Raw genomic sequence first — 15,810 nt, 5'->3', positions numbered from 1 at the left:
ATGTAGATCTTTCAAAATCCATGTACAAGGAGTAATAACACGGCTGATTGGTGTTCATGCACACAGGTCTCTTTGACCTATTGGCACTTCCTCACGTAAGAGAGACTCCCTGCATAGAAAGTCATCTCATCAGGAGGTTGGGCCCTAGAGATTTTCTACTTGAAGGGTTTTACTTTAAACAATCTTCCTGGTGGAAAAATATGGGGTAACAGAAACAAAGGGAAGCATATGAATTTTCTGCTTTAATATTTAGAACTTTTATGGGGTTTAGGCTAGAGCAGATTCTACCTGGGTGAATCTACCCACTTCCTGGGTGCCAAGATAATTCAGAAGAGGCCATTGCATGCTTAATACTGAAGCCTCTATAACCTTGAAATTACATGAAATACATACCCAGTAACCATGTCCACCATGACTAAAAATTACTGCAAGCCAAAGGAAAGGCTAAGAGATGGGGCAGAAAACAAGTTAAGGAGGGAATCTAGGCAACCTTAGCCTAGGGTTTTTTGTGTGCAAGGTAGAGTTAGCCACCCAAGAACTATCTGCCCTTATGTTTTGCTCAGAGTCCCTGTACTTTTAAGGAGAAGAATGATCATATAGATCCCATAGATTCTGCAAAAAAAAAAAAAAAAAAGGCAAGAAATGCTCGGCTACACCAGTCCAAATGGACAGGCTATTGAAATTTAACTACTGTGTCAGGTCACCGACACTGTGTAAAGCCACATTCCTTGACCACTGTTCCTGTTGCCTTTTGTTACTGCTTAAAGGAAAGCTGCATGGAGCACAGGTGCTCCTTCTCAAGTGCCAGCTCTGCCACACTTTCTCTCTGCTTGAGTTTTTTCAAAGTCTTAAGGTAATGAAAACATCATAGTGGTGACTTTTACTGTTCTAGAGACTAGTTTGTGAAAAGAATTCAAGCCTTTTATGTAAGGGTGCTGAAAAACTGGAACATTAAAGGGAATAAAGTTTGTACAGACTAGATTTTAGAAGCATGATGCTGAAAAATAACATGGGATTTTCCATATTAGGGACGGAAATGTAGCTTAGGTAACCTGCCTGGACGTGTTTGGACTTTAGTCTGGGATGTTGCCAGTTAAGAACACGGGTGTTTGTGGTAGCCTGAAAAAAGTGAGTTAATTTTGTAAATTTGGTCCTGGAAGAGGGCTGCTCAACTTTAAGAACTTGTTCTGCCTTAAACTACCGCCCTACCCCTCAAAGCTTCCACTGGGAGGTGAAATTCCAGAAATTGTGTATCAATGTTGCAGTTATTTAAATGTACTTCATTTTTTGTCAGACTTAAAACTACAAAAATGTACTTTCTTATGATCTCAGAGTTTGTAAATCTATTCCATCTTTTCCCGGTATCTGAGCTTGCTTTTCCAGACAAGTGCAACAATATATAACAAGCATAGTAACTACAGGATTATTTACTTAGGGCTTTGCCTTTGCTAAAGTCCTCTCACTGAGGCTTATGTGCAGAGTTGCATGTGCTTAGTTCAGTGAAGTGCAGTTTAAGTACACTTAAATGGTAAACACACTGAAAATTTTATCTAACCCTTCCCACAGAACAAAATAATGCTATTAAAGAACATAGTTATATCAGAAGACAAGGTAGTTGTTAGATCAGAAACCCCTACCTTGTATTATTTTGGGAAGAATTCTTCTTGGTTTGCATGAGGTTTTTCCTCTCTTTCTGAATCCCATCTGCCTCACCTCAGATAGCAGCAGTGATTCTTCCATATTGCTAACAAGTATTTTCCTTTCTGTCTCTGGTGTTCTCAAAACACATACCCAGTAATGCTTCATAAAACAACTGTGCTCTCTTTATGAGGAAATCTTCTTGTGAACTCCTTTTTAACTGCAGATGGACCTTCTCACTGTGTTGCTGAAGAGTCCTATGAGCAACATTGAGTTTCCAATGCATCTCTAGGTAGCTACAACAAAATTGAGATTCCAACCATCTCGGATGAGAAGACTACAAGTGGGAATGAAACCCATGTGATCTTGGACAGCAGGAGCTGGGACACTGGGTTTTGGTGCCTTCAAAGGTTATGTGACTGGAAGTCCTACTTGCCTCCCAAGAAGGCTTCCCCATTTTCCAAGACAAAACTGAAACTGTTAAGTACTGGGAGAGGAAGAAAAAGAAACAACAAAGAGAAACCCCTCACCACCAATGAAAGTGGGAGGCTAGATAGAAAGTCTGGAGGAGATGAACACAGAACTCAGGCAAAGAGACAAGACATGGGCTCTTGCTACTGCTTTCTTTTTGCTAGACTCCAGAAGACAAGGCAGTTCCTGGAGAATGGTGTCATTCTTTGCGGACAGAGAGAGTCAAGCCCACTCCCTTCCAGTACTAATGCTTTGTATGAAGCTGCCAGGGTCCTTTGTCGTAGGTCCTGCCTGGAACACAATGGGATCAGAAGACTCCACAATCTCCTGAGTCTCTAATGTGGTGATATCACCCTTTCAGAGAGGGTGATGAGAGACATTTCCTCAGGTTTCTTTCTGGGTTTTCCAGAAGAATCTCTTCTTGTGGCCTGCAGAGCAAACAGCTCTTGCTTAAGAAACAAAATGTTTCCTGGGATCAGATAATACAGATCTCAATTTACTTCCACGAGGGGTGTGGAAGGAAGCAAAAGTGCTGCTCACTGTCACTACTACTCTTTGTAGGGATACACAGTTAAAAGTTTCTTTCCTTCCTTTCTCTCCCAGGTACTATCAGTGGATTTCTCCACTGGAGAAAGTTTAATCTGTTCAACTCTGTCATCCAGTTCCACTGGATCTGCACTGCAGGTGCAAACTGAACCACAAAGGTCTAAGGTGACTAAGAGTGCAGAAGGGGGTGGAAGTTTGACATGTGCAGTGTGACCTGGAACTGCCAAGAACTTGTAAGTAAGAATTCTCTGACAGTGTGTGCTTGGGAGCCTGCTTATGGGCAGCACTGACCCAGCACCAAAACTGAGAGGGCTGCCATAATCAGAGCACTGTGACAAACAACAGCTTGCATGTAAATTCCTGTCAGAATAATTGTCTTTCCAGTGCTTACTAAGAGCATATAAATATCTGTGGGGAGAGATCAGCATTCATTCTTCTCAGAAATAAAACCCTCTATGTGATGAAATAAAAACTCCCTTTCGAGGCAGCTTGCTTTTTTGGTATTAAGTGACTTTACATTCTCAGCCATAGACTGCCCTGCAGTGGTGAAGCCGAAATCTGCAGCCTTACTGACTTATCCAGGATCTTTAGAATTCCTCATTAAGAAGTAGTTTGCCCATCACTAGAAGGGACAGAAAGACCCTGTGCAAACTACAGACCAAATGAAAAATAAATGAAACAAGGAAGATTTTATATTTCAATGTAAATACAGTGTGCAGCGAAACGCCACTACTGACTAGTAACATTTTATCTCTTTTTCACAGGAAACAAGGCAGATTTGATCACACCTTGTACCTGTCTCCAGAAGTTATTTGCTGACTTCAGCCAAATTTAACTGCAAAAATAAAGACAGCTAAATGTCAACAGATTTTGAGAAAAGCAGTTTGTGCAAAAAACTCAAGGAAATGTATAGTTTTAGTGTTAGCATGGAAATTGTTGGATAACAAAGAATCTACAGAGGAGAATGGCTTTGTATGTGCCCTGGGAAAAAATCCTCAGTCACATCTTACAACGAACGGAGAGATAGAAATCCTTAGAAATCTGTACTAAAGCAGAAACTGGGCTTCATTTAATCTGCAGCTTGCTCTGTAAACTGACAAAACTTCCTTCTTGATAGATCAGTTACCTCCCCAACTCCAGAGAAGTCTGCTTTCCAATCAGAGTTTTGTAATGCTGAAAAAAATATGGGCTTTCATTTTCTTCACATCCTTATCAGTCTTATAAAAACTCAGTAATCTTATCTGCCTTTTAAGCTGCAGTACATTTGATAGTAGCAAAAAATAGTGCCACCAATCCTTTAGGTAGCAAAGATGCCAGTATTGAGGTTGGCTATTGCCAATAAAGATTTCATTAATGGAGATAAAATAAACCAAAGCTTTTTTTTCACTACAACAGGTACGGTTTATCCTCATTGTACTCTAAGATGATTCAAGATATATTAATATCTTCCAGTTATCTGTTTCAGCTCCCCTTACAATAAGATAAACAGGCACTCCTTTAGATTTGTCCTTTGTTGAGAGACAAATTAATATAAAAATGGCTATTGCTTTCCATTTTCTGCAGAGGAAACCTAGGATTTCTAGCTTAGTGATGGGCATCTGTTCTGCAAATGTTGGAATTTGGAGAGCTGTTACTATGGTAGTAACTATGCATCCTGAAAGCACTGTGAGTGATCTTCATATAGCTGGGGGACTACTTTTTTAGTGAAAATACATAATTGCATAGAACTGAGACAGTTCTAACATACAGAACCCTGCTAAAGTAAGTTCTGATGCTGAACTAGAAGTTTCTCCAAGTCATCTGAATAATTTCATGATCATTATTCATCTTTGCCTTTGTTCTGGCAGACAGCATCATCTTTCTTCCCGCCTTAGAGATTGGGTCTTCTGAACAGCATAATCAGATCAGATTTTAAGGAGCCAGGAGTAGATACTCCAAATATTTAGGAAACCACATGACTTCCTATAACTTGAAAAATAACTTTTCTTCTCTCTTCAAACTCAAACTCATCAAGACTGTATAAGAAAAAGTACAAAAGCCATGCTTTTTGAGATGTGCTTTTAATCATTCAGAGAAAAATAAGAAAGTACTCAAGAGGTTGTGCACTTGTAAGAATACAAATTTGTGTTCTTATTTTGTGCACAAATAAATAGGACATAGTTAATTAATTAGAGAACAAACAGGATGCAGTTACTGGGAAAAGTAAACTGCAAAAGTAGTCAAGGAAGCTAAGAATGGTTCACAGTCCTTTTAGTTAATAATGGCAGGGGGGGTTTTGCCTTCATTTTGATGTTAAGCTGATGGCTCTCTTGAGCGGGTTCAGAGTGGTCGTCGCGTCATTTTCTTCATTGTTCTGCAGCTCCTCGGACTTGGGCCTCTTGCATTCAGTATCTTGACAGCTGCAGCTCTCCACGTAGATGTACTTGTGTGACACTGCATGCCCACCAGGGCATTTCAGAACCACTTGCTTCTCAGTGGTGCTTGTTTCTCTGCAGCAGGAGCAGCTGTGGTCCATAGAATTGGCCTCAGCAGAGTATCTGTGAACACGCGAAATGGCAACGTTACTCGGTGCCAGGAGAGGGTGAAATCAGGCACAGAACTCCTGTAAGAAGAGCCACAGTTGTGGCTAATGGAAGTGCTAAGCTCATCTGGCAGAGCAGTGATTATAAAATGCCTAACTCAATCAGGGCAGTGTTAACACGAAGGGGAAGCAGCAGGTTTCTATTCCCATCTCACTTCAAAGTATTTTTTGCAGTCTTGTGTTAATCAGCTTCCTAAGTACCATTCCTAACCTGAAGAATCTGTCAATATCAGGCTATAAAGTGTAACAAGATCCATCTTTTTCTTGTATTTGGTAGAAGCAACCACAGCAAGACCTTAAGATGATCAGGAATTTCAAAATACTAATAAACTCCATGGCTTCTCAGAGTTCCATGTGATACTAAAGATCAGTTTTCATCCATGTAAGGTGCACTGTGACAGACCCAGTGGTAGGCAGTAAGTGACAGTTTCTTTGGAGAGTTAGAGTTGTTTTCCCAGTGTTTTAGTAGCTCACTACCAGGTGTCCTACTAACCACTTCCTTATATCCAATTTTTAGTATAGTCTCTCATTTCAGAGAAAAATGTACAGTCAAGTTACTCTACTAACACCACACCTAAAGCATTCATTTTTTTTCATTTCTTCACTGTATGAAAATTGTGCATATTTGAATCTTCCTTTGAAAGATGTATGTGTATTTCATTTTAGCTGTTAACTATTGAGAAGCAGCTTTTCCGCTTCTAGTTGTCAAGTCTGGCTGCTCTCTGGGCTCATTCTCATTACAGGAAATAATCCATGTTCTTTTGTGACAATTTCTAGCCTAGGTGGTCTGACACAAAGCCAGCTCTTAATGGATGAATAGGCCTTATCAGAGCTGTCTGAATCCCAAGACAATTTAATACACTTTTCTGATTAGTATTATGACAAATCAGCTCATCAGTCACAGATTCCATGATTTTATGTCCATGATTCATGAAGCAGATAGTTCCAGGTCTTCTACCATTGTGTAGTCTACTATTTATTGTTCCTTTTATATAAACAAGCTCAATGCCACCAGGACTTTAATCTCATTGTCTGGTGAGTTTACTTACAGTGAGAAGGTTCCACATGTTCCTTCACATTCAGTCATGTCAACTCTGTCCACGGAGCGGCAACCTTTGTAGACGATAAAGTCTTTTCTGTGGCGCACAGTGCACGGTGTGTTGCTGTCCAGAGGGGCACCTACAGGGAAAGAGCAGAAAATACTTTTGGTGAAGTAGCTCCAGAAGTCCCTTGCACCTCAGCATTCCCTGGGCTTCACTAGTGCACTCAAAGAATTGCCTCAAGTGATCTTTCTGCTTCTGCTTAAACTTTTCCAGAGAGATGGGACAATGAAGGCTTGGAAGGACAAATATAAACATAGAAGTATCTATTTAAATACAAATTTATCTGGAAAATGGGCTGATTTAAGAAGACCATTCTCTATATTGTTGATTCAGATACACTGGCATACTTACATGTTTTGCAACAACCATTGGGCAAGAACGAAATAGTTCCCTAAAATAAAAAAAAAACAAAAAATTTATATTATATTATTTTTCTATATTAAAAAGCCATTAAGGCCAAAAACTGAGGAGAGCAATTCTTCAGTTGGCTAGAAATAACCAGTGAAAACTGGTTATTGTACTGTAACATTGATCTAAATAAGCAAAGATAACAGCCTCTTCCCAACCTGAAATTAATCAACTTACAAAGGATTGTGAAAATACAAACAATTATTTGAAGGAAGTCTGCAGTTACCATCATGAATTTTTTGCTCAGAAGCAATTCCAGCAAGTGGTTTCTCAGAGTCCTCTGTATTTGAATGGGGACTGTGCACAGTGTTACTTGCAGCCTACTTATTGACTGAACAGCTTGTGGTTTAACATTCAAGGAAACCTGGTTCATGTTGAGACAGAACCCCAAACAAAACAGTCAGCTAAGATTCAGTATATTGGTGCTGACCAGTATTTTGGCTACTGAGAGACAGCTACCAATTATAAACCTTGAATTCTCACCCAGGTATCTTATTTTATATACTCTATAGGACTCTGCATGGATGCATCTAGAACTTCTGCCCTTAGGACTGAGAAATTATGATGAAAGGCCATCAGAGCTAAATTTTACTTTTGTTGTTAGTTAGATGGCCAAAATAAAATTAAGTAATCTATGTAAGGAGTAGAGGGTAAATTTTCCATTTTTACTTACAGGTTTGCAGCTGTCCTCATTGAATGCTGGACAGGTAATCTCAGATGTGGAAGCAATAAGCTGGTCGTGGATATCTACACAGCTATAAATGGTGCAGTTGTTGTGAGGATCATTTTTAAAGTCTCCAGGCTGCAAGTGAAATGCAAAATGTAATAAGGAAAGCTGAAGGGAGCACAGACAGAAATTTTCTTGCCCTCTGATAATAACTTTCATCGTTTCCCAGTCAAATTTTTTTTTTTAGGTTAACAGCCATTTGGGATACAGATCATTGCAATATGTATTGCAATATGCCATACATGGAGAGAATTTCAGTTTTATATGGTATTTTCCTTGAGAAAGAAAGAAAAATGTCTCTAAAGTACACGGAGTACTTTAACAAAATCATCCATGCCAATGGATTTTGCCTTCAAAAGCTACACTGTTTTACGTTAATTAAGAAACACTCTAAACCTTCATCCTACTAGGGAAATAGAATTGTTTCAGATGCAGGCTTTAATAGCGTTTTTCAGCACACAGAAATCAAATAACATAGAAAAGCCCAAGCTTCCAGACACTGGCAGAAAAATCTCTTCCAATGGTATTGGATTTCTCATTCCAGGAAGGGCCTTACAGATAATTTTATTTCATGAGACCTACCTTCAGGTCAAAATATGTAGCTAGGTTTTGCATTAAATGAGATTTTGATCTTTCAGATGCAAACTTATACTAAAGCCTTGTCTCTGGCAAGCAGATGTTTTCTTTCTGGAACGGGGAACTTTACAGATTTGGTGGAGAACTAAGACAAAGAGCATACTTACACTCAAGATGAGTTCAGAATTGTCTGCTGTGTGTATAATACACTTGGTCTGCACACATTTTCCACAGCATTCACCTTTCACTGGTTTAAGTTCATATCCCTAGAAATTAAAAGTAATTAAAAAAAACAGCACTATAATTTTTGAGAAATAAATGAAAATATATGAATCCATTAATTGATTAGGCTTTGAAGTACACTCAAGATTTGTGCCTTTTGTGTTCCAAACCAACAGGAGACAAGTAATAGAAGCAGGTTATAAATGGAATAAATTAAAGGACTAGAATAAATATGCATAATAATTAAATATTACTCCACAATGTGGTCTACAGAAATTTCCCAGCTAATTCTGCCAGTGTGAACTGAATGCTAACAGTTACACAGACAATCTCAGGCAGCAGATTGCTGAAAGAAAAGTTGATATCCATGCTGGAGTTGGTCTCTGGGTTTCAATTCCCTGTCCTTTGCTTAATACCACTCATTGACCAAACTGAAGTTCACATATATGGGTATTTTGGGGTCTTTGTTTTCTTTAAGTTTGTCACTTACTGGTTGACAGTATGTGTTGCAGGGGACATGTTCACAGGAGATGATATTCAGCTGAGTGCTGACGTTAACATCATTTGTGCAGACGCAATTCTGACACTTGTCAACAAAGACTGAGGAGTTGGGCTACACATTTTAAGGAAAAAAATCACATATTAACGAGTTATTACATGTTTAAACAGGCATTTATTAATTTTTTAAAAATCTGTAAATGAAGCAATGGAAAAGGAAAAAAAATCATAAAGACAACTGGATAGCTATTTGGCTAGCCATTTAAGAAGACAACATTTTAAATACTGAATATAATTTAAAGTGTCTTTATTGAAGACCTCTATAGCAATAACAAATTCTGACATTAAAAGGTACAATTACTAGACCCAAGACAATTAGAAATCTAAATTTGGTTAGAATAATACTTATTTATATGTCTTTTAATATTTGAAAACAGAGTCTTAAAACTGCAATAATGTGCTGACAGTAAATGTGGACTGACTTTTTAAAATGCCAGTCCACTTAACCCAAGTTCCTCTATGATACTGACATACATGCAGCTCTTCAATTTCTTTCCTACACAGGAAACTTTTCAGAAAATATTTAGGCTTTGTGAAACTGATAAACTTCTGGTAGAAATCTGAAAATTTCTAAAATACTTGTTGTACTGGATAAACTATACTAAATGGTCTTTTAAGCATTTTTAAAGGCTGTTGAAACAGGAACTTACCAAGAACTCAGCATTCTCGTGTACGCAAACCCCCTTGGGAACTGTTAATAAGCAAAGAGTCAGAAGTTTAGATAGGAAAAATTAATAAAAAAATGTCTTCAACCCACTCTTATCCAACTCATTTCTTCCACAATGAATCACAATTCATATGGTTATTCCCCAGTTCTGAAGATAGGAGATGTATAGAGTATAAAAACTAATACTGCATGTGCAAGAAGGGAAAAATATTTGTCCCAAAATACACAGTCCAGTTCATACCAAGAATATCCACTTAACAGATACAAATGCTTCCTTGTTTCAGTAAGCAAGAGCTATAAATTTGCTAGATTAAGCTGAGACTATCATCCCAGTTAGTTCTGTAGCTGTCCTTACATGTATTTATAAGCAGGAAATTGAACTTGAGTCACCAGAGCTGTATCTGATTTCCTAGTTTCATAATTACAGCACAAATAACCAATTTTAATAATAGTGAATTAGTAGAATCTGGCTGTGTTTAACACCTCTTTCAAAAGGCTACTGCATACAGTCATATTAAGTGTAATGCTAAATTATGTAATAAATAAAACTATAAGGCTAATCATTGTAATATATTTCCAAGGAACTTACCACATTGGTATACAGGACAGCACTGACCACTGGGAATATAAGAATGAACTTCAAATCCCAGTGAGCACTTGGGGGCTTTAGCTGTGCACAAGCTTGTATTGCATTCTGAGGGGAAAAAAAAAAAAAAGAAAGAATAAGCCAGAAAATACACTAAATCACAGCTACTAGAAATAAGCACCTATCAAAGCACTTAGGATGAACTTTCCATTGCTAGAAAACAGTCCAGATCCTCTTCAAAAAAACCCAAATTGTAGATAGGGAACACATTTTTCCTCATAAATCTAGGCACTGGATATGGGATACTGTATTAGTTTATAAATTTTTTCTACTATGCAATTATGCTGTGATAATAAAGTATCACCATTCCATGCAAAGAAGTAGGGAACTGCTCTCTCCATGATTTTAGGCAGTTACTGGAAAATGAAAATCCACAGAGAATTCCATAATCTCTCTGCATTTGGCTTAAATAAAATGTAGCCCTGAACACAATAACTATAGCATTAGTTATGTTGAGTCCCATAACTGTAAATTCAGTTACACTGAAACATTGCAATATTAAAATGTATTTTCCCTAGCACTGGGCAAGTTGATTTTAAAAAGCATGAGAGAAGATGCTATTTTGTGACTCCCTGCTGTAGATCTCTGGTACTGAGGTAGTTCAGTCCCTTTTCCTTCTATTTCCAAGAGGTATAGAAAGACTAGAAACAAGAGTATAAACTCACTGCAAGTGAAAAGAGGGCAGCAGGAGTCTTTAGGATTGACTTCAGTGACCTCATAGAAGCCTTCTCCATCACAAGTGACCTTCTTTTGATCACATACATGAGGCTCACATACAATGCCATGTTCACCTTCCAGGCAAATACAGTCCTGACAGTCCACTGTAAACTTTTCTCCAAACTGCCATTGAAAAACAATAAAATGAGTGATTGCATTATAACCAGTTAAAAGGAAAAGACATAAAACCAGGAATACAAAGTACAGAGATGACAAAATAAGATTGTACCAGTGGAAACCACTCTCCTCTCCCCACCCAAACTTCTATTTGAAATCCAAAAGCAACAGCAACATACCTCTCTTGGTATCATATCCACTCCAACACAGCCTGGAAAATACCAAAATAAATTTCCATTACCAGTCATATAACAGGAGGCAACTCTATTATACATTGTATGAGCACTGCATACAGTCAAATCTTTGTTGTATACCTGGAAGGAAACAAAGAGGAAACAAACATGCATCCAAGTGAAGCAGTAAAACTCACCGCAGGTTTTCACGCAGACGTCCACACCAGAGTCATACAGCATGGTTCCATTAGGACAGAAACAGCCTTCCACTTGTTTAGTTGATGTCTCATTCTGTCCTCTGTGAGAGAAAATGTTCAGAAGAAGACCATTAATGTCATTGGTACATACAGGAGGATTATGCCAAATAACCTTTCACTGAAAATACAGTGGCAAATGATCTGCATATTTGTGATTGGGGTTTGCAGTGTCTGTGTTTGATACAGCCAAACAACAGAAACAAACAGTTCAGGCACCCAGATTTAGGGTCAACAGAATAGTGCCAATAAATTAGACAGTCAGTTTGAGACATGAGAGGAGGTTGATTTTGCTCATTCACCTGTGCATTAGGTACGACTGAATAGTTGTACAAGCTATAACTAACTGTGAAGGATTTTTTTACCTTGATTTGCAGGTCATCTCTTTAATAGGACCACATGCTCTGTATTCTTTACCTGAAGGACATTCATGAGCTGGAATGGAAGAACAAAAAGGAGGAACAGCTCAGTAACAATATTGTATAAAAGCCCCATGAACTTATGCCAAAAACTTAAACACTGTTTGCTCATTTTCCTATGTACCTATGACAATCTTGAGAAGCAAAGAGGAAAAATCCCAGATAGACTTATGTCTCTTGTGTAATTTAGCCATATAATATTGTACTTTACACTAAGTTGATAAAGCCAAGAGTCTACACCTTGACTACAATTTTTTTTCATAATTTTAGTCTCTTTTGCAGAAGTTCTCAAAGTCATCCTTCTCTTTGTGCTCTTACTACAGATGAAAACTAATATACATGTCACCAAATAGAGAGTGATCTGCTGATGCCTGCAAAGCTTATAACTTATACAGTAGCATACAAAAAAGTATGTACTGATACAGATGTTTCTGGCACAGTCAATACATGTATATTTTTGCACGCTGATTTATCATTTCCATTGTTAAAAATGTTACCAGCAAAATTACTTAGAGAGAGCAGCTGCTGTGATTTATTGGTGTCTTCATTACTCTGAAAGCAGTATGACATTACTGCTGAAACAGTTCCACATAATCTTCCTTAATAATTCAAGATGAATTATTATGGCCAGATACTTACAGCATACTCCATTGGTGTGTTTTCTCCAGTCAATGCATGCGCCTTGATCAGCACACGTGGCAGCATAGATCTGCAGACTTGAGCATTCCAGGTCTAGGTTGGGTAGTACACAGCTATCAAAAACACAGGCTGCATAGTACTTCTCAGGCTGGACAAATGCATGGCATGGCTTGAACACACTAGAAACAGAAATTTTTATCATTATTTGTTACTGATGATTCATATCTTTTTCAACATGCTTAACATGTTATGATGTGGCAACAGTGGGCACAGGAGATTAAGGAGATGTGGATGTGGACTATTGATGAGATTTGTGCTAAGAGCACTTATCCAGATAGCAACCTTCCAACATACCTTAAAATATTCTTCCCTCACCTACAAAACACTTTGACACCAACATTTTGAGTCCAGGAGTTGTATATTATTGGGTGCAACCATGTGCTATCTCTTTAAAGTGATTCTGATTTTTTTTCTTTTTCAGTTCTGACATAGTGCTCTAAAAATTAAGATCTCTGTTTTCACTTGGACTCTGTTTTCTGCTAAGTAAATGTGGGAAAAGGCAAGAACATGGGACAGGGGAGGGCAGAGAGTGTAGAAGAACGTGGGAACATTAGCAATGGTTAATGTGGCAGCCAGAGGGTTGAAAGAAACTGTCAGCAAAAAATAACCGAGAAAGAGAAAGGAGTAGTAGCAAATCATAAAGATACAAGAAATGGAGAAATAGTTAGAAACACTTTCCACTGATAAATTAATCCTAAAATTTCCATTTAAATGAAAGACCAAAGGCTTCTAAAACCAAGAAGATTGTTACCTTCCCAAAAGAAGCTCGCAGATGGAAGATTCTTTGCAAGGCTGTGTTGGTGTTGTGCTAGGTGAACTTGTAGGAACTAGGCCTGGAGAGCACTGTGGTTTGGAAGGATCAACAACTTGCCAATGATCTGCCATGGTTTCACAGTTTTCTGCAATGTTTCCATTTGGCAGCATGCAGTCATCTGCTGTGTTGTTATTGCAAGTACCTAAGGGTGGTACAGGGAGAAATAATTCACTCACAGATTTGTTAGGAAATACCATTCATCTTTGCAGCAGGGCTGTCACTGTGGTTTTCTGAGAGTGTAAAAATTGGAAGAGTAAGCCTTACCACACTGTCCCTGGGTATTGTTGCCAAACAGGCTGTAGGGCATTCTGATAGAAAAGGACAAGCCATTGTAAGTCACATTCATTTTCAGCTCAGGAATTTCCACAACACGATTTATGCCTGACTCGTAGATGCTCACACCAAACTTCTTGTAAGGCAAAGCCACAAGCTGGTTGTTTACTGTCACCTAATAAATAAAGGAAAACAGAAAAGAGGCATAAATTTAGTTTGACTTTTCAAAACATTCAACTGTTCCTTTGTTTTGCAGAGAGAATGTAAAGGTAAATAATATCCTTTTAATTTGTAACAAATGTTCCTGTGTTTCCTTTGTTATTGAAAAGTCAAACTTTTCTTCTCTGAGCCACAAAAAGCCCATTAACCTCTGACAAATGAGGTTATTCAAAGTTTAAACCAGATAAATCGTAACACTCAACAGACCTATTAGAGTGACTATGGCATCAAGGACTCCTCATGAAAGTGGAATATAAAATTCTCCTAAATTCATATGATATCAAGTTTTAGGTTTCTTGGCATAAAGGGAATGCACTTATAGGAAAATTAAATAATATAAGTGCCCTATTCTGAAAAATTAAAAAGGTGACGCAAGTCAAAGCTACTAATGGTACTTTTAAAAATGCTTCAGGCCAGCACTTTATTGCTATGTCTACCTTACATTATGTCCTCCTATTCCATGTTGTTTTCCTTTTTTACATTATTGTTAATTATAAATGAACTTATTTTATATCCTAAACTCTTAGCAATTTGTCCACATTTGTGTATTTAGGAGAGATCTGCAAAGATTTGAAATTAAAAAGACAAGAAGTTGTAGAATTTTTTCTCCCCCACATTCAGAGTAAAAAAATGCTTTGAAGTAGTCCTTTGAAGCCCTTTGAAGCAGTCAAATTTTATAAACTAAACTGTTACTGAATCTAAAGCACAGATAAACCTTGTAAATATAATTATCCTGTTAATGTAGTATTAACATCTGAATCAAGAAATCAATGGTAGCATTCTTCAGTACCTCTACTTGTAGAGTATTTGGCTGTGCTGTTCTTAGCCTCACTTCCTGAGTCTCATGTCTCACAACGAGCGTTCGAGGACAGGACACTACATCCCGTGCATCACAGTGGTAGTTATCAATGTAGACACCAAAGTTGTCAACTTTCTTATTGATCTCTTCCACAAGGACATATGTACAATTCCCTTGATAGCTGTAGTACAGTCCATCAAAAGTCATGTAATGTGGATCTCCCCAGCCAGTGCAGTAGCCTAAAAAAACATACAGTTAAGTTAGGCTCTTATGGCAACATACAAAATCCTATCATACTACAAGCAATATCTATAGATGTGGGAGACACCTCAGTGAACTTTGGGCATTTTACTTTTAATGAAGTGTATATGTCAATGCATGAGCTCATTAGCTAGAAGTCATCAATAAAAAACAGGCACTTTCAATGCACAGTTCATCTGACATTAATGACAGACAACTGAGAATAGGATTAACTGTACCATAGATTTATCTTTACCAATAGTCTGAACAAGTAACAAGATATATATATGCTTCTAGCCTATAAATGTCTGCATCTGGACATTTAAATCCTTCTTTGGGAGACCAATTTACTCTACTAACACAACAGTTATATAGGGATAATGGCAACTTAAGCCAATAATTCAATTAGCTAAAAAGAATCAACAGAGCATTCTAACCAACACTAGAAGACTGAGTCACAGCTTTGCACAATACTTGCTCCCTGATAAATATTGTTGGTCTTGACAATAGTATTGTTTCCTCAGGAGATTAAATATTCAATAAAATATATACTTACAATCACACTCCCAGTGCCAACAGCATCCATCCTCATCCATGACTGGCACAGGAGACAGTCCATTGGCACAGGTGGGTTTTGGAGGTGGATTGCAGATTATTGGAATCACCTGGACAATGTTGTCTTCTATACATATAACCTTAGTGCAGTTACACAGCATCCATGAGTCACCTTGCTGTTTTTGAAGAGAGGGGGAGGGGGGAGACAGAAACAAACCTTTAGGAAGCAGTGAGACTGACAAGTTATGCCTGAATATCTTCTGCAGGTTTCTAAAAAAAACGTATGTTTATTGACAAGTTTTCCCCTATCAGAAATCTGAAAATAGGATGGAATTGCATCAGTCAGCACTATCTATGTCTGCAATATGAGCTAGAACAACTGAGAGCT

The 15,810-nt window shown here is 37.9% G+C and overlaps 2 protein-coding genes across 10 annotated transcripts in view; both read right to left on the bottom strand.

The window, feature by feature from the left end:
- Positions 1-2,495, bottom strand: part of LOC135303402 (mucin-5B) — a 47,673-nt gene extending 45,178 nt beyond the window's left edge. Inside the window, exon 1 of the mRNA XM_064425185.1 lies at positions 1,638-2,495. The gene's annotated coding sequence lies outside the window, so the exon portion shown is untranslated. The remainder of the gene's footprint in view (positions 1-1,637) is intronic.
- A 2,201-nt stretch (positions 2,496-4,696) lies between these two features.
- MUC2 (mucin 2, oligomeric mucus/gel-forming) overlaps positions 4,697-15,810 on the bottom strand; it is a 58,066-nt gene continuing 46,952 nt past the window's right edge. For all 9 annotated transcript variants that reach the window (XM_064425175.1, XM_064425177.1, XM_064425179.1 and 6 more), the window contains 17 exons: positions 15,424-15,598; positions 14,619-14,866; positions 13,601-13,784; positions 13,274-13,478; positions 12,463-12,641; positions 11,770-11,839; positions 11,348-11,448; positions 11,157-11,188; positions 10,809-10,983; positions 10,087-10,191; positions 9,481-9,521; positions 8,763-8,885; positions 8,218-8,316; positions 7,421-7,549; positions 6,691-6,730; positions 6,286-6,415; positions 4,697-5,192 (listed from right to left, as the gene is read on the bottom strand). In XM_064425175.1, the coding sequence (XP_064281245.1) occupies positions 4,937-5,192; positions 6,286-6,415; positions 6,691-6,730; positions 7,421-7,549; positions 8,218-8,316; positions 8,763-8,885; positions 9,481-9,521; positions 10,087-10,191; positions 10,809-10,983; positions 11,157-11,188; positions 11,348-11,448; positions 11,770-11,839; positions 12,463-12,641; positions 13,274-13,478; positions 13,601-13,784; positions 14,619-14,866; positions 15,424-15,598 (2,292 nt within the window). In that variant the 3' untranslated portion in view covers positions 4,697-4,936. The remainder of the gene's footprint in view (positions 5,193-6,285; positions 6,416-6,690; positions 6,731-7,420; positions 7,550-8,217; positions 8,317-8,762; positions 8,886-9,480; positions 9,522-10,086; positions 10,192-10,808; positions 10,984-11,156; positions 11,189-11,347; positions 11,449-11,769; positions 11,840-12,462; positions 12,642-13,273; positions 13,479-13,600; positions 13,785-14,618; positions 14,867-15,423; positions 15,599-15,810) is intronic.

Source organism: Passer domesticus, chromosome 6, assembly GCF_036417665.1.
Source record: "Passer domesticus isolate bPasDom1 chromosome 6, bPasDom1.hap1, whole genome shotgun sequence".
Taxonomy (NCBI): domain Eukaryota; kingdom Metazoa; phylum Chordata; class Aves; order Passeriformes; family Passeridae; genus Passer; species Passer domesticus.
This window is presented reverse-complemented; position numbering and strand designations above follow the sequence as displayed.